The sequence below is a fragment of the Papilio machaon genome, chromosome 15, assembly GCF_912999745.1.
Source record: "Papilio machaon chromosome 15, ilPapMach1.1, whole genome shotgun sequence".
NCBI classification, from domain to species: domain Eukaryota; kingdom Metazoa; phylum Arthropoda; class Insecta; order Lepidoptera; family Papilionidae; genus Papilio; species Papilio machaon.
Genome location: NC_060000.1, coordinates 364,201 through 384,357, shown reverse-complemented (window position 1 = coordinate 384,357; position 20,157 = coordinate 364,201). Strand labels below are relative to the sequence as shown.

At 47.0% G+C, this 20,157-nt stretch overlaps 2 protein-coding genes across 2 annotated transcripts; one reads left to right on the top strand and one right to left on the bottom strand.

The window, feature by feature from the left end:
- Positions 1-955: 955 nt before the first annotated feature.
- Positions 956-4,261, bottom strand: LOC106718286 (trichohyalin). Its single transcript, XM_014512336.2, has 11 exons — positions 4,185-4,261; positions 3,926-4,089; positions 3,535-3,710; positions 3,221-3,424; positions 3,011-3,131; positions 2,741-2,911; positions 2,401-2,522; positions 2,067-2,210; positions 1,802-1,901; positions 1,370-1,546; positions 956-1,162 (listed from the first exon to the last, which is right to left on the bottom strand). The coding sequence occupies exons 2-11, from the start codon at positions 4,079-4,081 to the stop codon at positions 956-958; spliced, it is 1,578 nt and encodes a 525-aa protein (XP_014367822.2). The 5' UTR covers positions 4,082-4,089; positions 4,185-4,261.
- A 429-nt stretch (positions 4,262-4,690) lies between these two features.
- LOC106718306 (protein transport protein Sec31A) lies at positions 4,691-17,088 on the top strand. Its single transcript, XM_045681130.1, has 25 exons — positions 4,691-4,748; positions 4,952-5,172; positions 5,532-5,668; positions 6,762-6,931; positions 7,060-7,142; positions 7,272-7,388; positions 7,482-7,626; positions 7,707-7,871; positions 7,950-8,090; positions 8,169-8,243; positions 8,336-8,436; positions 8,521-8,633; positions 8,713-8,798; positions 9,092-9,148; positions 9,444-9,528; positions 9,604-9,714; positions 9,803-10,000; positions 10,086-10,291; positions 10,370-10,688; positions 10,799-10,882; positions 10,971-11,464; positions 12,500-12,676; positions 12,778-12,915; positions 12,993-13,064; positions 16,817-17,088. Exons 2-25 carry the CDS (start codon positions 4,970-4,972, stop codon positions 17,006-17,008), a joined length of 3,669 nt encoding a protein of 1,222 aa, XP_045537086.1. The 5' UTR covers positions 4,691-4,748; positions 4,952-4,969; the 3' UTR covers positions 17,009-17,088.
- Positions 17,089-20,157: the final 3,069 nt, after the last annotated feature.

Sequence of the window (20,157 nt, the reverse complement as noted above, 5' to 3'; positions counted from 1 at the left end):
TGAAGTGAATGAGACACGCAACATATAATATTTTAGATGGAAAATATAGAGTTTTTTATGAAATATATATATACGATAGCCTCCATCTTTGTATGTATGTCTGCGTATCTCATACATGAACATACAACAACGAAATTTTGTCATCTCTAGTCACCCATCTCACCATTGTGCCATGAACTCTCTACAATAAACAAAAAAAAAACAGATCTAAACATATAAAATAAAAGAATATTTTCTATATAACTTGTTTCATTTGCTATGCGGCGAGCCGCGCGACTTGTCTATGGTCTGGCTTATGGGGGGGAGAGTCAGCTCTTCCTGAAAATACAATAAGGTTCTTATGTTGTACTTACAAACAAAACTTAAATCTATTCTTTTTTATAATATAAGATGGCAAACGAGCAAGAGGGTACCCGAATTCGCCGAAATAGCGAAGTGACCGTTGACCATAGACAGGGAAGGGTAACTAAAGGGTATTAAAATTAAGTCTATGTAAACTGTAGATGGAGAGTTATTACATTCGGGTAACCGCAGTGACCAAGGAGGGGCAAAGGTCAGCTGCCCCCCCCCCCCCTACCCGACCTCTAGAGAACCGAAAAAGTAAAAGATATACTCGTAATACTACAAAACACTAAGATGTTTGCAAACCAATATTTCATTAAAAAAATTGGACCACGAGTTAAAAAGCTTTCCCTCTGGAACAAAAAACTAGCCTCCTAGATCTAGCTTAGATCATCGGCTGGCGACCCCCTTGAGTCTCATCATAAAAATGTTACAATGATCAGATCTCAAGCAAAGTTAAAGCTTACCTCTGCACTCTTCCTCTGAAGGCCATTTGCAGGTCCTCGGCGTTTGTATGCTTGTTCAGTTTCGTCCTGTCCACCACTTGTAGATTTAGTCTGGAATTAAAACTAGTCTAGAAAATGTTCATAAAGAGTGTCAAACCTAAATAGAATCAAAATGGTGAATTTAAACATACCCCTTGGACGAGTCCATCTCTTTTCCCCGTGTCAGTTGTGGGCGGGGCTACTGTCGAGGGCGGGGCTTCGTCCAGTGGCGCCGCCTGCCCGGAGCGGTCCTCGGGCGCGTACTTCGGGAAGTGCAGCTGTAGCGGCCGCGGCAGGGGCGGCATGCTGTACAGCCGCTGCTGCTTGCAGTAGTTCTGCACAAGTTAAAAGCCTTTTGTTGTTAAGGACCAAAATTCCATATTATGTGTCCATCATTCCAGAACGGAACCAGGAAAACATAGCAATAGGACGTCTTCTGTAAACGAGTCCAGTAAAAGCCATTTTTTTCAGAGAGAATTTCAAGCGGCAGAGCAATATTGGAGACTTGTAGGAGTGGGTCAGTGGGGGGGGGGGAGGCATACGTGAACGGCGCGATGCAGCGGGTACTCGGGGCGGTGTTGCTGGCGCGCCTCCTGCACGAGCGCGGCGGCGTGCTCCAGCAGGCGGCGCTCCTCTTCGCGCAGCAGTCTCTCTGCGCGCGCGCCGTAGAACTCGCGCCGTGCAGCCACCTCCGCCGCGTCGCGCTCCTCTCGCTCTTTCTGTATCGGATTACCGCAATACTACTACTTTGTATAAATTATAAAAGACTACACCTTCTAAGTGACAATCAAGACTTCGTCTACGTTCAGGATGAGTTTTGGATGGTGAAAGTGAAGGGGTCGAAAATGAAGATGCTGTAAAGGTAAAAGAGGTGTGTATGTGATACGTTTACAAGCCACTTATGAGGTTTGTCGCATAATATGTACGAGTACAACAATATTGTAAGTGAAACAATATGTGGGCACGAGACGCACCCACAGCCGCAGCAGGTCCGCGCGGTGCTCCTGGGTCTTGCGGTGCTTCTCCTCGCGCAGCTTGGACACGTAATCCTCGTACAGCTCAACGTTCTTAAATCTGCTCAATCAGTTAAATATATACCCAGTTTTTCAGAGAAAATGTAAAAGACAATAATGTTAATTATTGATATTATTAATGTTAATATCGACGAAAAATAGGATAGTAATTGACGTCCTGGATCGTACAAAAAACTAAGCAGTGTGTAGTGGTAGGCATGTAGACCTGTTGAGCATTTCCCAGGAGCGTGTGGTGTGCAGACGGTGCAGACGCTCCTCCTCATCGCGGAGTTGCTGCAAGTGCAGCTGCTCGCGCTCCGCCCGCATGCGCCCTCGCTTCTGCACCTCGCTCTCGTGCCTCGCCTCTTCTCTACGCAAATATACAATATGTTCAAGTAGCTTTTATGTTAAACATCGTAAAACAATTGGAATACGTTGGCAAAAGTGAGTTAATAACCTTTTTGACGAGCTACTTACTTAAAGAATTACTTCCCGCAGTCGACCACAGATGAAACTGAAATTTTTACATCTACTATTAAGAAGATTCGTGCGCGACTGACTTGAGCTGCTGCTCCTTGATGGCCTTGTTGAGGATCTCTCGCTCGTGCTGCTCGCGTGCTGCGTCCCCGGTCGCCAGCTGCATGCTGATTGCATGCAGCACGCGCTGCTTCTCTTCTTGGATCTGTGAGGTAAATGATATGGATATGAGAAGATGAAGGCTATTCGGAAACAGTACAGAACCCGGCTCACTTCACTTTTAAGAAGATCACACGTAATATGTACATAATCAACCTTTATGTACTAGGAGACCATCTACACTCAGCCGGAAACATAACAAATCGAGAATGAACGGTTCAAAAAATTGTATGATTGCTTTAAACACGGCTATACGATACTGACTCCCTTCTCGGTCTGCTTGCGGCGGCGGTCGACCCGCGCGCGCGTGTTCTGCAGCACTTGTATGAGGCGGTCGTCCAGACGGTCGCGCGCCGCGCATTCGCTGCGCCGCGCCTCCACCTCGCGCCGCGCCTGCTCCATGTCGCGGAATATGCGCGCCTTCTCCCGCTCTTTCTGCATAAACAACGATACCGCATAACCACACGAAAACAAGACATTTTTTCTTTTTTTTTTAAAGTGTTAATAATAAATGTACTTATTATACATTCTTACAAAATCGTCCTCGAACTGTTTGATGGTGTCCATCTCTTCATTGGCTTTGATGTTATCCTGCTGCTGCTGCCGCAGCTCTGTCTCGTGCTCGCGCCGCCTGCGCTCCGCCACCTCCGCCGCTCTGCGCATTCGCCCCGATTATTTCAACTTATTTAAAAGCTTAACAAAAATATTTTATGATAGAGGCCCTTATAGTAAAACTAGACTAACTGATCTAAAATTTCCCGCTGGTATTTCTTGTTTACTTCGAACCGGCGCTGCTTCCTGGTCGCCATGAGGCGGTTCCACTCCTCCGCGTTGCGCGTGATCTCCGCGTCGTCGTCTCGCTTGCGCTGCGCCGCCTGCCGCCGTAGCTCCCCAAGGAATTTCACCTGCTCCTCACGCTCCTTCTGCGTCACCGACTCTATAACTGCCCTGTATAATACCACAAGAGAACATATTTTAAATATACAATGCGTTGTACTAGTTTTTATTTCAACAGACCTCTGGTACTAACACTTTAACGAAGCAAAAGTATGTTATACCTCAATAACATCTTTGGCGCATCCTTGTTCTTAAAAATAATGTCCCTAGCACCAGCCATGAGCCGCCGCTGTTCTTCGCGGCGTCGGCGCACGTACTGCTTGTAGAAGTCCGTGTTGGCCTGCTCTGCCGCCGCTATGCGCGCACGGCGCAGCTCCTCGTTGCGTTTGTTCACATTCTGGAATATATGATATCCTTTATAGGAAGGAAAAAAAATACATTTTAAGCCTCTCACCTTAGGATTCACAGTAAGCGAGTAGTTAGTGTATACTTGATCCTGATAAGTGGTTACCAGTTAACTATTTGATAGGTCCAGCAAGCAAAGTTGAGTTATATCTGTTGACCTGTAAACCTATTTCTCGTTTATAAAAACTGTAAATGAAGAAAAGTTACCTCTAGTGAATTAGGCCAAGCTTTGGTCATGGCCTGGCTGGTCTCGTGCAAGTAGCGGATGTACTCCCGTCGCCGCACCGTTTCTGGATTCTCGCGGTTGGAGTCCGTCCAGCTCACGATGCGGGACCACTCGTCTTTGCTCATTACAAGTGGCATCGTGAACTCTGTAAAACGTCAGATTGGTCTCGGTCCAAGGGAAAATGGAATAGCTTCAGTTATACTATATTTAAGTAAGTGTTTAAAACCATGACTTACTCACCTTTAGTTTTTTCTTTTGGTAATTTTAGACATTGATTTTAAGAAATCACCACTTATTATTTCTGAAATATATTTTGAATTATAAATATTGTCATATTATATTTTGACATATGTTCTTCATTTTCTTCTCTTTTGATCACTGGCAGAATTTATTTAAAAAAATAAGGACGGAGCAACGAAACTAAAATATATTTAAAAACCTTACCTACTAACTAGAGAATTAAAATACATTTGAATTGTTTGTTACTATGGAAATTACCCTTAACTTATTAAATAGAATCGTTCTTTATATTCTACATAATGTGTTCTTTTATTTAATGGCTGTAGTTTTATTAATTATACATAATTCAGTATATAACCCAGAAGAAAAGGAGATTTCGGTGTAGTGGACGAATGATGTATGGTAGAGTGGATGAAGGTAATACATGTAATTGTTTAATCTATAAAAGAAATCGAAAATTATTTTTAATCTATCTCAATTTGATGACATTTTAAGTCAAGAAATCTGTCAAATGAGAAATATTTACGTCAGCCACGTTGGAAGTGCCAACTCGGTGTTTTTATGGTGAATATCTTGAAACTTTATTAAAATTATTTATATTTAAGTATTAAAAATATTGTTTTCGACTTTCAAGATTAATTTGCATTCTCTAATCAATGGCTTTTGATACTCCTACAGTTGTTTTCTATCAATAGTGGTGACATAATTTCGTAGTAACTGTATTTGCTTTTCGGCTTGTTTTCAATTGATATTACTGTGATTTACAGTGAAAAAGTGGCTTAAAAATGAAGATCAAAGAGTTAAAGAGGACGGTGAATGTGAGCTGGTCGCCGGCGGAGCAGTATCCGATAATGCTGGCGGCCGGCACTGCTGCGCAGCAAGTCGATGCATCATTCAGTTCTAATTCAAGCTTGGAACTATATTCTCTGAATTTGGAGGAGCCTGGAATGGATTTAGAGCTCAAAGCTAGTCTGCAGACACAACATAAGTGGGTGTTTTATTCACCATAATATTTTCAAAGTCTGTATTTAATTTAAAAAGGCCAGATTTGAAAGAGATTGAAAAGGCATTAAATGATAACTAATTTCTTATGAACCATGTGTATTTAAAAAAAAAGTTCTATATGTATATAAAGTTTAATTTACATTTGATTAAAAAAAGCAGTTTTAGCAGTGGAGTTCCAGATAATTACAGCCCATGTATTTTTTTTAATTGGCAATGTTACAATCGGTTTCGAAAAATAAATATTGCTGTTTTCAATTAGAAATTATTCGTTGAATGACATATAAATGCATATTAATTTAAATAGTAATATGTTATTACCAAAAAAATTAATTAATCTTACAGATTCCAAAAGTTGGTGTGGTCAGGAGCAGGAGTGGTGGTGGGAGGCTGCGATGGAGGCTTGCTTCAGTTTTACAATGCTGAGAAGCTCCAGACTGGCTCTGCGGAAGCACTTGTCGGAACTAGCTCAAAACACAGCGGTGAATTGTGATGCTTTACTAGTAATCTTTAACGTTAATATGACATATGTCACATGAATATGCATGCTTGTATGCATTACCACAACCACACAGAAGTCAAGGTTCAGTAAGTTGGAAGTAAATCCGTGTTTTGTCTGATGAATGTGTGTACAGAAGCTCTAATTTAAATCCTTTTTCTCTACCCACCCTTTTTTTATAATTAAAGGATGTGAATTTGATGAAGGCAGGGATACATAGAGAGGGGAAATATTCTCTCTCTATACGTCTTGTCCTCGGTCAATAAAAGGTAGGTAATGGGTCTGAAATTGCAAAAAGATCTGAATGTTGTCCAACAGGAGGCTATTTGAAAGCCTTTTCTGCCCATAAGTATGCCAAAATTGAACTGCACAGTACTCTCCATGTTGAAGAAAATGCCTGAGGAACCAAAATATCCAAAAATTGTAGTTATTGTGATCTTACTACATGACAGTGTTTCATGTTAGAATGTAATTCATAATCATCAAAATTGTCTAACTTCTATTGGTTAGTATGTACTCGACCCAGTAAAATACACACAGTGGTTTGTAGCTTGCTTTGTCAAATAAAACATTACATGATAACATTATCTCTTATGTTAGAGCTACTAAAATTGTGAGTCAGTTTTAGAACTCAATAACATTTTACTCATTTTTTACAGTTCCAAATATGTTAGTTTTTATTAGTTGAAAAATTTAATAAAACACAAGTATTTTTTACTTAATAATTTTTCTAAGTTTTTGTTAATTGTAGTATATAAACAGTAAGAATACATGATGCAGTATTTGTGTTCATATGATTATGAATCTGTTCATATAATTTTGTTATTAATCGCTTTTGTATATAGAATGGCTATCATATATCATAACTTTGTTTTGATTTGATGTAAAAATATGTTTTTCAATCTTTTACTTTGAAAGAAAATAAATTACTGGTTGTTTATAATTTTGTATACATGTTTAAAATTAAAAAATAGACACATTGTATTATGTGTGGAATTAAGATTCTTTTTTCTCTTAAAAAAACAAGAATCAAGATGTCTCTCTCATTTTTGCTTTAATTAAATTTCGATATCCAGGCCATGTGTCAGCATTAGACATCAATCCATACCAGAAGAATTTGCTGGCATCTGGTGCATCGGAGAGTGAGATCTTCATCTGGGACCTGAACAATACGAGCCAGCCCATGTCCCCTGGCAACAGGAACCAGCCTTACGATCATGTGCAGGGCCTCGCCTGGAACCAGCAGGTAAACAACTCACAAAGGTGTTGGACTCATTTAAAAACAATGTATTAATTAAGCTTGTGTTCACATGTACTGTCTTCTACATTTATTTGCAAAATTCTTTTTTTTAAATTGATTAATGAATTTTTCAGGTGCAACATATTTTAGGGTCAACATTTGCAAACCGTTGCGTCGTTTGGGACCTTAGGAAGAATGAACCCATCATGAAACTTAGGTATGTCGATAAAGTTTTGTAGAATTACTTATTCAAAACGTTTCTGTCATTGTTTAAATTTTAATCTCTACTTTTAAGTCTATTTCATCTATTTATAAGGAGTGTGCGTTATATATTGTATTTCTGCAGTGACGCGCAGTCGCGCACGCGCTGGCGCTCGCTGGCCTGGCACCCGGCCGTCGCCACTCAGCTCTGCATCGCCTCCGAGGACGACCAGGTCCCAGTCATACAGCTGTGGGACCTCAGGTCGGATATAAGTATACCTTAACAGACAAATTGAGTAAAATCTCTGGATCTGTGCAAGTGCAAAAATGTTCAAATCACTGCATTCGTGGTCAGACTGGCGGCGTCCCCGCTGGTGACGCTGGAGGGTCACGACAAGGGCGTGCTGGCGCTGTCGTGGTGCCGCCAGGACCCCGACCTGCTGCTGTCTGCGGGCAAGGACGGCCGCCTGCTCGCGTGGAACCCCAACAACACCAAGCCTGTACGTCTCGCTCATCTCTCACACTTGATATGACTGTGAGAATACTTTGAAGGCGATGTATCTCATGTGTCGTGGTCCAGGGCGGGGAGATCGTGGTGGAGGTGTGCCAGGAGGCGGCGTGGACGTTCGACGTGTCGTGGTGCCCGCGCTGCCCCGCGCTGCTCTCCAGCTCCTCCTTCGAGCAGCAGGTGGCGGTGCACGCGCTGCTCGCCGCGCCGCAGCTGCAGACGGTCGGTGCTCCTGCTGCGTCACTAGTGTGCTAGTTACGCTGCGGTTATATAGATGTATGAGTGTTTGTTGTACGTTGTCAGAGCCCGCACAAGCAGAGCAGCATGCTGGAGTCGTTCGGTGTGGCGGGGTCTCTGGGCGCGCTGCCGAGTGTGTCCCGTGCGCCGGCGCAGCCTCCGCCGCAGCCGAGCCGCGCGCCCGCCTGGCTGCGCCGCCCGCGAGCCGCCAAGTTCGGGGTATTTCATATTTTTATTTATAACGCGAAGCCGCAGATATTATCTAGGAAAGGTTTACTGCACATAGTTTTGTTTCAGTTCGGTGGCAAGCTGGTAACCTTCGACAAATGCCCGCAAGAGGCTGGCTCTCAGAAGATGGTCTACATCAGTCAGGTTCGGACTTTCAATGAATTCAAAATTCTTTCCTTATGTAATTTATAAAAAAGTAGATTCGCATTGAACGATTTACGTGAATGTTTGTGCAGGTGGTGAGCGAGCCGGAGCTGGTGGAGCGGGCGGCGGCGCTGGACGGCGTGCTGGGGCTGACGCTCAGCCGGGAGCCGGCGGCGGCGGACCAGCTGGCGGAGTGAGTAGCCGGGCTCGGCCGCAGCGAGGTGCAGCGAGGTGCAGCACAGTGAATGCGGCAGTGACACAAGATGTGTGTGTGCAGGTACTGCCGGCAGCGCGGCGAGGCGGCCGTCGACCAGCAGGACCGCTACGTCTGGTTCTTCCTGCGCGCCAGCTTCCTGCCCACCTTCCGCACCGAGCTCCTCAACCTGCTCGGTACGTCCACCACATCAGTGACCGATCTCCTCTTTCCAAAAATATAACTTTATATGGACGATGGTTATTGCTGTGACAGGTTTCAAGCAGGACGAGATCCCGGCCAAGTTCAAGAGCACCGCGACATCCGGCGACGCGCCGCACGACCTCGCCGCACTCAGCAGAGTTAGTACTATACTCAATGTATCAGTTAACTTTGTCTATAAATACTTGAACACATTCTTTGATAACTTCCTCAAACTGGGGCTAAAATATGATAATCTATATTTTTTTAATATAACTTTAATAGCTCTTGTATTCTTAAGCTAATTTGGTATCTAATAAAGCACTCGATTGCTAACATTATTTCCCACTTCAATAACATAAATGACACCAACTGTCCATTTGTAATTAGTAAACTAACTGTTGGCTAAACTTTGACCTGTTCCTTGTGTTGGTGTAACGTTTGCGCGGCGCAGGGCGAGAGCACAGAGACTGAGGCTGAGCTCTCCACTGACACCAGCACTGACCTCTCGGTGAGTGCACGCACACGAACACGCACACGAACACGCACACGCACACACTTACAAACATATCTCATTATGTATCTTAAGGGATGTTTTAGTATTGGTGCTTTAACATCTTTCCCCTTGCTAAGGTATCTAAGTACGGTTCTCCCTTTTATTTCTTTTCCTTTTATCGTTATGAACATTGATAAAGTTTCAATATTGGTTATTTTTAGAAGAGTAAGTCATCACTAATTTAACATCTAGAATGGTGGAATGGCTACAAGTTATGCAATATGATAGTAACTGTTGGTATTTGTCGCAGGACGCACACACACTGATCGAGAGAAAGCTTGCAAATATCGAGCTGTCACCTTCAGTGTCCAACGTCGTCATACCTAATGCGGAAGGTTAGTCTTAAAGTTTCGAAGAGTGGCATTGAAAGACAAAATCACCACTAATAATGTTATTTATCGTGCGTACAGATCCTTCGAGCATGATCTGCCGCGCGCTGGTGTGCGGCAACGTGGAGGAGGCGGTGGAGCTGTGCCTGGAGGCGCGCCGCGTCGCCGACGCCCTCGTGATCGCCGCGCTCGGTACTCTCGCCCCCCACCACCACCACCACCCCCCACTCCCACACCCGCCCCCTGCTGTCGCTGTGCTAACTGTGTGCGTGTGTGTCAGGTGGGCCCGAGCTGGTGCGCAAGGTGCAGCAGTACCACCTGGCGGGCAGCGCGCGAGACCCCGTGTCTCTGGTGGCGGGCGCGGTGCTCGGCGCGCGCTGGCCCGCCCTGCTGGCCGCCGCCGCCCCCGCCAGCTGGCGACACACCCTCGCCGCACTCGTCACACACTGCGACACCGACATGTTGCCGCAGTACTGCGGTAATATACGTTACCACTACATACAGTAACTGCACTTTGTTTCTTCTGTCTTTTCTTTTCATATAATGTAGTGTTTCTGTGACAGAGATGCTGGGCGCCAAGCTATCCCAGGAGTCGGATCCCGCGCTGAGGTGTGCGGCGACGCTGTGCTACGTGTGCGCGGCGCGGGCGGACGCGCTGCCGGCGAGCGGGGCGGGCCGGGGTGCGGGCGACGCCGCCGACCTCATACGTCGAGCCGAGCTGGCGCTGCTGCTGCGCTGCGCCGCGGAGACTCGCGGCAGAGAACAGAAGGTCACACTGAATTCTTAACTGTTCGGATGGTAAAATGTCAAGATTTCTGATTACTTAACTAACTGTAAACATGTGCAGGAGGACACGACGTCAGACTCGCTGCAGGAGTACGCGTACCGTCTGGCTGAGCAGGGCTGTCTGCAGAGTGCGCTGGGGGCGCTGCGCGGTGCGCGCTGTGACCTCGCCGACAGGCTGCAGCACGCGCTGGGCATGCGTCGTCAGCACCACCAGCCGCCCCAGCAGCCGCACCACCAGCCGCAGCCCGCGCGCGCCCGCACTCTGAGCGCACACAGCGCACACAGCGCGCACTCGCAGCCCCAGCCGCACTCGTACCCCCAGCACCATCAGCACCGCCAGCACGTCACACACAACGACATCGCCGGCGCCTTCGGCTCGAGTACGTATGATGTTTAAAGAACTAATGAATAAAACGGTCTCCTCAGTAACAGCCATATTCTTATTGTTTTCTATCGACTTCACACTTTGTTGGTCTTGATTTTGTTACAGGTGTGCCGGTGGCATCTGATGCCGGCAGCTGGCAGGCCCAGCAGCCGCGCCCGCCCAGCGTGGGCCCCCACACCGCGCACTCAGGTACACGACGCATCGCACTACAATACAATGCTTCTCACAGTATAATATTTATTGATAATATGTAACTCGTAAAAGTATTCCATTCCAGGTGGAATAATGAGTCGTTCCAAATATAAAGTGGACCCCTCGGTGCAAGCCCCCAACTACAACCAGTACAGTTACAACAACCCCGTGACCTCACAGCCGCACGCGTACGCCGGCTACAACAGCCCGCCGCCCGACCACAACGCAATGCCCTACTCCAGGACGCCCGCCAACACCATCAACCCCATCAACCCCGCTCCTCTCAACCCCACGAACCCACTCAACGCGGCACCCCTGAACCCACTGATACCAGCACCGATGAACCCACTCAATCCCGCACAAATGAATTCACTAAATCAACCAATGAACCCCATGATGAATCCACTGAACCCTGCTGCGATGAATCCGATGCAGCCGACTGCCAACGGCGGCTACGCGGCACACGCGGGTATGGACCCCGGGCCCCCCGCGCCCGCCGCACCCCCCGCACCCCCCGCACCGCCCCGCAGCGTCGCGCCGGGCTGGAACGACCCGCCCATGATGTCTTCTAAACCAAAGGTATTTTTGTATAACTCTATCTTACAATACGACCGAGTACAATTAACTATCTCATATATAAGAGATAATTGATTGTAAATTGACGAAGCTTGCTTAAGTTAATACGAGTATGAACATTCTAGCAGCTAGACACGGCGGAGATGTCAGCCCGACACGCCGGCACACGTCTGTTGGCTCACATTATTGACCATAGACTACATCTAGAGGTACTTAGGGGTGCATTCAAGGAAATCCTCGCCACTACATTCCTCATTTTGTATCGCATTTAACTGCTCGTCGTCAACTACTATGACAGTAAAACATCTGGCTCGAAGGACCTGTTGCCGAGTTTGAGTGTAAACGTCACTAGCAACGAAAATCTTCGAAACTCAATAACTTCGAACTTGTTCTGTAGTCGCCAGAAACCTGTCTAAGCTTATCGTGAGAAAAGTCGCTACGATATTTAAAAAGATGGAGCAGATCTAAGTTTACGCTTCGTCGATACAATATTGTGTGTACGGAGCGCTGGCAACAAGATACTTGCGTCGCAAAGATACAAGATTAGTTTCGAAGATTTATGTTGCTTTGTGTACGAAGGGCTTTACTGTTAGTCTTGTCATATATCAAATATCAATATTTCTTTTTTTATTTTATTAAATGTTGCTAAATTTTACGAGAATAATAATTTTAGTACGTAGATCTGAGTATTACTTTTTTAAACAATAAGTTGTTACATAAAATGATTTCCTTGAGTGTATCAGCAGCATGTGTTGTTGAGAACATCCGCGTGTTGCATTCCTGACATAACAAGTACCTACATCTGACACAGAGTTGGACACACATCATTATTGTTTTACCTTTTAGCTCCCGCATATGGTATTTCTGACGTCGATACTAATTTAGTGTTTTTTTTTTGTAAGGTAACATTTTTATCGAATACTAAACATCTATCTCATACGGTTTTCGTGGGCACGGTAATTCGCATATAACTATTTTTAGATATAGAACCTTATTAGTGTAGAATAAAGTTGAATTACGTGATGTGTACGTTTGTAGCTAAAGCAAGAGGTGACCGCGCAAGCGCCCATCACTCACCCGCTATTCGGGGCGGAGCCTCCGCAGCATGTGCCTCTGAACCCGCAGGGCTATGCCCCCGCGCCGGCGCCCGGCTTCTACTCCGACCAGCAATATCCCCAGCAGCAGTACCAACAGCAGCCCGTTTACAATCAGCAGGTGAATTTATGATGAATGAATTAGTTCGAAATCGTTTGATACAATCAAAGAAATACCGATTTTTCAGAGGATTTGCAATATAAGATGTGATACTTGTGCAGGCGGAGCCAGCGCCGGCGCCGGCACCCGCGCCTGCGCCCGCGCCGGTGCAGAAGCCGCCGCTGCCGGAGCAGTACGCGGTGCTGCAGACAGTGTTCGACTCGCTGCGGGCCGAGTGCTCGCAGCACGCCGCCAACCCGGTCTGTTAACTACCACCATGATCAGGAACTGTCTACTGACGCATCGGAACAAGTCGCTCATTCTCCTCTTTTTTCAGCAAATGAAGAGGAAGCTGGACGACGTACAGAGAAGACTTGAGACGTTGTACGACCTGCTGCGGGAATACCGGGTGAGTATAGTAGTGTGGGAGTGTGGTAGTGCGGTAGTGCGAGTTGATGTGTGCGTCTGATGTTGCGTGTGTGTCAGCTGTCGGAGAGCGCGGTGACGTCGCTGCGGGAGTGCGCGCAGTGTGGGAGTGTGGTAGTGCGGTAGTGCGAGAGGGCAGAAGGTCTGATGTTGCGTGTGTGTCAGCTGTCGGAGAGCGCGGTGACGTCGCTGCGGAAGTGCGCGCAGTGTGGGAGTTTGGTAGTGCGGTAGTGCGAGAGGGCAGAGGGTCTGATGTTGCGTGTGTGTCAGCTGTCGGAGAGCGCGGTGACGTCGCTGCGGGAGTGCGCGCAGTGTGGGAGTGTGGTAGTGCGGTAGTGCGAGAGGGCAGAAGGTCTGATGTTGCGTGTGTGTCAGCTGTCGGAGAGCGCGGTGACGTCGCTGCGGGAGTGCGCGCAGTGTGGGAGTGTGGTAGTGCGGTAGTGCGAGAGGGCAGAAGGTCTGATGTTGCGTGTGTGTCAGCTGTCGGAGAGCGCGGTGACGTCGCTGCGGGAGTGCGCGCAGTGTGGGAGTGTGGTAGTGCGGTAGTGCGAGAGGGCAGAAGGTCTGATGTTGCGTGTGTGTCAGCTGTCGGAGAGCGCGGTGACGTCGCTGCGGAAGTGCGCGCAGTGTGGGAGTGTGGTAGTGCGGTAGTGCGAGAGGGCAGAGGGTCTGATGTTGCGTGTGTGTCAGCTGTCGGAGAGCGCGGTGACGTCGCTGCGGGAGTGCGCGCAGTGTGGGAGTGTGGTAGTGCGGTAGTGCGAGAGGGCAGAAGGTCTGATGTTGCGTGTGTGTCAGCTGTCGGAGAGCGCGGTGACGTCGCTGCGGGAGTGCGCGCAGTGTGGGAGTGTGGTAGTGCGGTAGTGCGAGAGGGCAGAAGGTCTGATGTTGCGTGTGTGTCAGCTGTCGGAGAGCGCGGTGACGTCGCTGCGGGAGTGCGCGCAGTGTGGGAGTGTGGTAGTGCGGTAGTGCGAGAGGGCAGAGGGTCTGATGTTGCGTGTGTGTCAGCTGTCGGAGAGCGCGGTGACGTCGCTGCGGGAGTGCGCGCAGTGTGGGAGTGTGGTAGTGCAGTAGTGCGAGAGGGCAGAGGGTCTGATGTTGCGTGTGTGTCAGCTGTCGGAGAGCGCGGTGACGTCGCTGCGGGAGTGCGCGCAGTGTGGGAGTGTGGTAGTGTGGTAGTGCGAGAGGGCAGAGGGTCTGATGTTGCGTGTGTGTCAGCTGTCGGAGAGCGCGGTGACGTCGCTGCGGGAGTGCGCGCAGTGTGGGAGTGTGGTAGTGCGGTAGTGCGAGAGGGCAGAGGGTCTGATGTTGCGTGTGTGTCAGCTGTCGGAGAGCGCGGTGACGTCGCTGCGGGAGTGCGCGCAGTGTGGGAGTGTGGTAGTGCGGTAGTGCGAGAGGGCAGAAGGTCTGATGTTGCGTGTGTGTCAGCTGTCGGAGAGCGCGGTGACGTCGCTGCGGGAGTGCGCGCAGTGTGGGAGTGTGGTAGTGCAGTAGTGCGAGAGGGCAGAGGGTCTGATGTTGCGTGTGTGTCAGCTGTCGGAGAGCGCGGTGACGTCGCTGCGGGAGTGCGCGCAGTGTGGGAGTGTGGTAGTGTGGTAGTGCGAGAGGGCAGAGGGTCTGATGTTGCGTGTGTGTCAGCTGTCGGAGAGCGCGGTGACGTCGCTGCGGGAGTGCGCGCAGTGTGGGAGTGTGGTAGTGCGGTAGTGCGAGAGGGCAGAGGGTCTGATGTTGCGTGTGTGTCAGCTGTCGGAGAGCGCGGTGACGTCGCTGCGGGAGTGCGCGCAGTGTGGGAGTGTGGTAGTGCGGTAGTGCGAGAGGGCAGAGGGTCTGATGTTGCGTGTGTGTCAGCTGTCGGAGAGCGCGGTGACGTCGCTGCGGGAGTGCGCGCAGTGTGGGAGTGTGGTAGTGCGGTAGTGCGAGAGGGCAGAAGGTCTGATGTTGCGTGTGTGTCAGCTGTCGGAGAGCGCGGTGACGTCGCTGCGGGAGTGCGCGCAGTGTGGGAGTGTGGTAGTGCGGTAGTGCGAGAGGGCAGAGGGTCTGATGTTGCGTGTGTGTCAGCTGTCGGAGAGCGCGGTGACGTCGCTGCGGGAGTGCGCGCAGTGTGGGAGTGTGGTAGTGCGGTAGTGCGAGAGGGCAGAAGGTCTGATGTTGCGTGTGTGTCAGCTGTCGGAGAGCGCGGTGACGTCGCTGCGGGAGTGCGCGCAGTGTGGGAGTGTGGTAGTGCGGTAGTGCGAGAGGGCAGAAGGTCTGATGTTGCGTGTGTGTCAGCTGTCGGAGAGCGCGGTGACGTCGCTGCGGGAGTGCGCGCAGTGTGGGAGTGTGGTAGTGCGGTAGTGCGAGAGGGCAGAAGGTCTGATGTTGCGTGTGTGTCAGCTGTCGGAGAGCGCGGTGACGTCGCTGCGGGAGTGCGCGCAGTGTGGGAGTGTGGTAGTGCGGTAGTGCGAGAGGGCAGAAGGTCTGATGTTGCGTGTGTGTCAGCTGTCGGAGAGCGCGGTGACGTCGCTGCGGGAGTGCGCGCAGTGTGGGAGTGTGGTAGTGTGGTAGTGCGAGAGGGCAGAGGGTCTGATGTTGCGTGTGTGTCAGCTGTCGGAGAGCGCGGTGACGTCGCTGCGGGAGTGCGCGCAGTGTGGGAGTGTGGTAGTGCAGTAGTGCGAGAGGGCAGAGGGTCTGATGTTGCGTGTGTGTCAGCTGTCGGAGAGCGCGGTGACGTCGCTGCGGGAGTGCGCGCAGTGTGGGAGTGTGGTAGTGCGGTAGTGCGAGAGGGCAGAAGGTCTGATGTTGCGTGTGTGTCAGCTGTCGGAGAGCGCGGTGACGTCGCTGCGGGAGTGCGCGCAGTGTGGGAGTGTGGTAGTGCAGTAGTGCGAGAGGGCAGAGGGTCTGATGTTGCGTGTGTGTCAGCTGTCGGAGAGCGCGGTGACGTCGCTGCGGGAGTGCGCGCAGTGTGGGAGTGTGGTAGTGTGGTAGTGCGAGAGGGCAGAGGGTCTGATGTTGCGTGTGTGTCAGCTGTCGGAGAGCGCGGTGACGTCGCTGCGGGAGTGCGCGCAGTGTGGGAGTGTGGTAGTGCAGTAGTGCGAGAGGGCAGAGGGTCTGATGTTGCGTGTGTGTCAGCTGTCGGAGAGCGCGGTGACGTCGCTGCGGGAGTGCGCGCAGTGTGGGAGTGTGGTAGTGCGGTAGTGCGAGAGGGCAGAAGGTCTGATGTTGCGTGTGTGTCAGCTGTCGGAGAGCGCGGTGACGTCGCTGCGGGAGTGCGCGCAGTGTGGGAGTGTGGTAGTGCGGTAGTGCGAGAGGGCAGAAGGTCTGATGTTGCGTGTGTGTCAGCTGTCGGAGAGCGCGGTGACGTCGCTGCGGGAGTGCGCGCAGTGTGGGAGTGTGGTAGTGCGGTAGTGCGAGAGGGCAGAAGGTCTGATGTTGCGTGTGTGTCAGCTGTCGGAGAGCGCGGTGACGTCGCTGCGGGAGTGCGCGCAGTGTGGGAGTGTGGTAGTGCGGTAGTGCGAGAGGGCAGAGGGTCTGATGTTGCGTGTGTGTCAGCTGTCGGAGAGCGCGGTGACGTCGCTGCGGGAGTGCGCGCAGTGTGGGAGTGTGGTAGTGCGGTAGTGCGAGAGGGCAGAAGGTCTGATGTTGCGTGTGTGTCAGCTGTCGGAGAGCGCGGTGACGTCGCTGCGGGAGTGCGCGCAGTGTGGGAGTGTGGTAGTGCGGTAGTGCGAGAGGGCAGAAGGTCTGATGTTGCGTGTGTGTCAGCTGTCGGAGAGCGCGGTGACGTCGCTGCGGGAGTGCGCGCAGTGTGTGCAGGCGCGCGAGTTCCCGCACGCGCTGCAGTGCGCCACCGCGCTGGCCACCGGAGTGGACTTCGCAGCCGCCGCAGGCTTCCTGCCCGGACTCAAGCTGCTGCTGCAGCTCTCGCACCAGCTGCTACCTCAGGTCCATCGATGAGCACCACCAGCATCACTAGCCTCCACTCCGACATAACACGTTACAACTTCGGTCGACTGAAGATATTCAATCTAATATTGAATATACACTAGAGCATTTTTTCAAGTATTTCTATGTAATGTAACATTCTTCAGAATGATATAATAAAGGTAAAAGTACAGTTTCCAAAACACGTTCCGTTCCAAAATAGAGTGGCTCATTGTTCTGTTACAAGTAAATGCTCTAGTTTATACTCAACTTAATCATTTCTCGTTTCCTACATAGTATAAATGTATAATAATTGTCTAATACGTCTTCTCTATCGTTGATTATAATTATTTATAGTTTTAATTTTCATTTTAATACATGTTAAAATCAATTTTTAATTATTTTTTAATGTTATATGATTTTTTTCGTCAACCGTATTTACTCGGTAACACAATTTTGATTTGATTTCTTTAATTGCATTCCTTTTAACAAATTACTTAAGACCTAAATAATGTAAAAACAGATATATTTAAATAAAATATATAATTTTAATTACTTTACAGTTGTGTGGATTCATTTTGAAGCATAATTAATAACAAGAGATACGTGAAATTTGTTTCGATGTTACAGTTTATTGTATGAACGATCTGTTTCAATTTAACAGAACGTCTCGGCACAAACTTAACATCAGCTAAATGTTTGTCTGTGTCTAACTAATATATGTTACATTAATATATTATGAAATAAATATTGTAATTATGTTATTGAAGATATTAATAAATATAGATATATTTTAATGTAATTGTAATTCTCATTTTTAATATGTTTTATTTATCCTCAAGACCCTTTATATTACTGAAACAAATTCTGCAAATCATACTTCAAACTAATATTATAAATGCGAATATTTAGATGGATGGATGTTTGTTTGTTTGAAGTTATCTACAGAACAGCTCAACGGATCTTGATGAAATTTGACATAGAGGTAGAACATAGCCTGGAAGAACACATAGGTTACTTTTTTTAATTCCGCACGGACAGTGTCGCAGGCGATAGCTAGTATACATTTAAACATTTTCAACTGGAAAAATATGTAGTCTATCTTAATCCAATGCTTACAATATTTTTAATATTTGTGATGTAACTTCGAGTAGAATTTTTTGAAATTTCAGCTCCGTTTAAGATTGAAAAAATCATAAAATGCACGCTTTCAGCTTCAGTGCATTTTGTTTCCATTTTACAAGATTTTAACTTTCATTACAGTTTGTAAGTAATACCATATAATTGAGATAGTCGTTTTAGTGAAAAGCAACGCTCTTATTTTGCATTGAACAAAAATGTAAAATACTCGAACAAGCCGCGAGTCGTTTGACTAACGGCGGAGAGTGGTTTCCACTATTGTTTTGACGACGACATAAAATGTTCGATTTTGTATGCACAAAAAAAAGCTTTATGCCTTAGACTATAAACATTGAAGTAAAGTAAATCGAAGGAGAAAGTTAAAGTATTAAAAAAAATAGTTTGTAAAAATTTACACATATACAATGTTGGAAAAATAACGCTACGATTGCATATTGGGTAAGCTTTTTTACTAACAATATATTACTGTGAGGGCTCTTTAGAACTCTCATATGATATATAAAAGCTAACGCATCTAATGTTGATAAGCATAAAAATATAAATTCTAATAAGCTGACACCCTTGTGCCGCGTGCACACCAGTCGTGCAGCGTAGCGGGCGGAGTGCGCCTGTCAAGTAACGTCGACCCATGTCCACTGCGTTACGTTACGTCTAACATGAAAAACCGAGATTCATAACATAATAATATTTGGTTTTATGTCTATATAGACCAGAACAAGTATCCATATCAATATATCATGAATTCAGGGCCGCGTTCAACGCAAAAGATAGTGTTCGAGGATGTTTTCATGGTCCACTATTTTCCTGATGAAAATAAAATATTCGCAATTATAAGTAAGAATTAAGATAATGTCGTGTAAATAAAAAAAATCTACCGACGTGTATAACAGCGTTAACGGTCTTTATTTAGAAGTAGTATGTATGGATATGTTTAGGTCCAATGGGAACGCGTTTTGCGTAAGCACTCCACGCTGCAGATTAGCGGCTTGCAATGAGGTCACGCGGCGCTGTGGCCGCTATTAAAAATACTACTTCCGGACTGCAACTGCACTGTATGTTATAAAGTGTTTTCATAATTATGTGTAATTTTATTACCCTAGTTTAGAAGTATTCCAGCTGGATTTTTTGACAAATACATTCTCATCTTTTTTTTTGTTGTTTAGAGCTAATATATCTAGACTTTTACGATTCTGCGAATCTTGTATTTAGGGCAGTAGAAAAGTTTACTTTTAATTCTTAAAAATTTTCAAAGAAAACACCAACATCTTTAAAAAAGGAATTAAAAGAAAAAGTACATTATATCATGCTTTTATCAGTTCTTTTGCAATGTAAACACCAGCAATGACTATCAAATATGGTGTTTACAGTTTGATACAGTTACCTGTACTAATTTGATTGGATGATTCCTCGGACGACGAGATAAGATTACACGATGTCTGTTAAATTGTGTTTATGAGATATTAAAATATGTAGGAAGTAACAATTCCCAGACCAGGTTGAAAAACAATTGAAAAAAAGCCTCCGATACTTCTTTGTAGCAAATTATAGGTAAAAAAATTATAAAATCTATATAAAATAGTTTTGCTATTTTTTATATATTCATCAATGATTATAACTTTTTTCTCTGGTCTTCAAATATATCGTAAACAAGGAAAGCAGATGATTTCGTTGTCATAAAATTGTTCACTGCCGTTTTTCCATCAGTTTATGATGCTGTTAAATTTGCCGGTCGCTTTACGACTCTAAATGTTTTTAGCTGTATTTAAATAACAGCATAATTATAAGCATAACCATGCTGATGCATGATGAATATTTTATATTCCGTTTTTGTTTTTTTTTTGCAGCATTACATCACAGTTAGGATCAGCCGCAAGTTCATTTATCCTTAACATCTTCAATCTATTGTTTATTTATGATAATATTCATGTAAACAGTTCTTGGTCTATACGTGAAAGGATACTGTTTATTTGCACATATGACTCATGTACCAAAAATGCATAACATTTCGGTGCAAAATGATGATTCAAATTTTTATATTTACG

What these genes read in the sequence shown, in the direction of transcription:
- LOC106718286 (XM_014512336.2), bottom strand. Translation starts at nt 4,081, where the DNA reads ATGCCACTTGTAATGAGCAAAGACGAGTGGTCCCGCATCGTGAGCTGG. An exon ending in AACAGTTCGAGGACGATTTT is followed by an intron (nt 2,912 to 3,010) that starts GTAAGAATGTAT and finishes TTGTTTATGCAG; the next exon opens with AAAGAGCGGGAGAAGGCGCG. An exon ending in CGCTGCATCGCGCCGTTCAC is followed by an intron (nt 1,163 to 1,369) that starts GTATGCCTCCCC and finishes TAACTTGTGCAG; the next exon opens with AACTACTGCAAGCAGCAGCG.
- LOC106718306 (XM_045681130.1), top strand. Translation starts at nt 4,970, where the DNA reads ATGAAGATCAAAGAGTTAAAGAGGACGGTGAATGTGAGCTGGTCGCCG. An exon ending in ACACCAGCACTGACCTCTCG is followed by an intron (nt 9,149 to 9,443) that starts GTGAGTGCACGC and finishes TATTTGTCGCAG; the next exon opens with GACGCACACACACTGATCGA. An exon ending in AGCCCGTTTACAATCAGCAG is followed by an intron (nt 12,677 to 12,777) that starts GTGAATTTATGA and finishes ATACTTGTGCAG; the next exon opens with GCGGAGCCAGCGCCGGCGCC.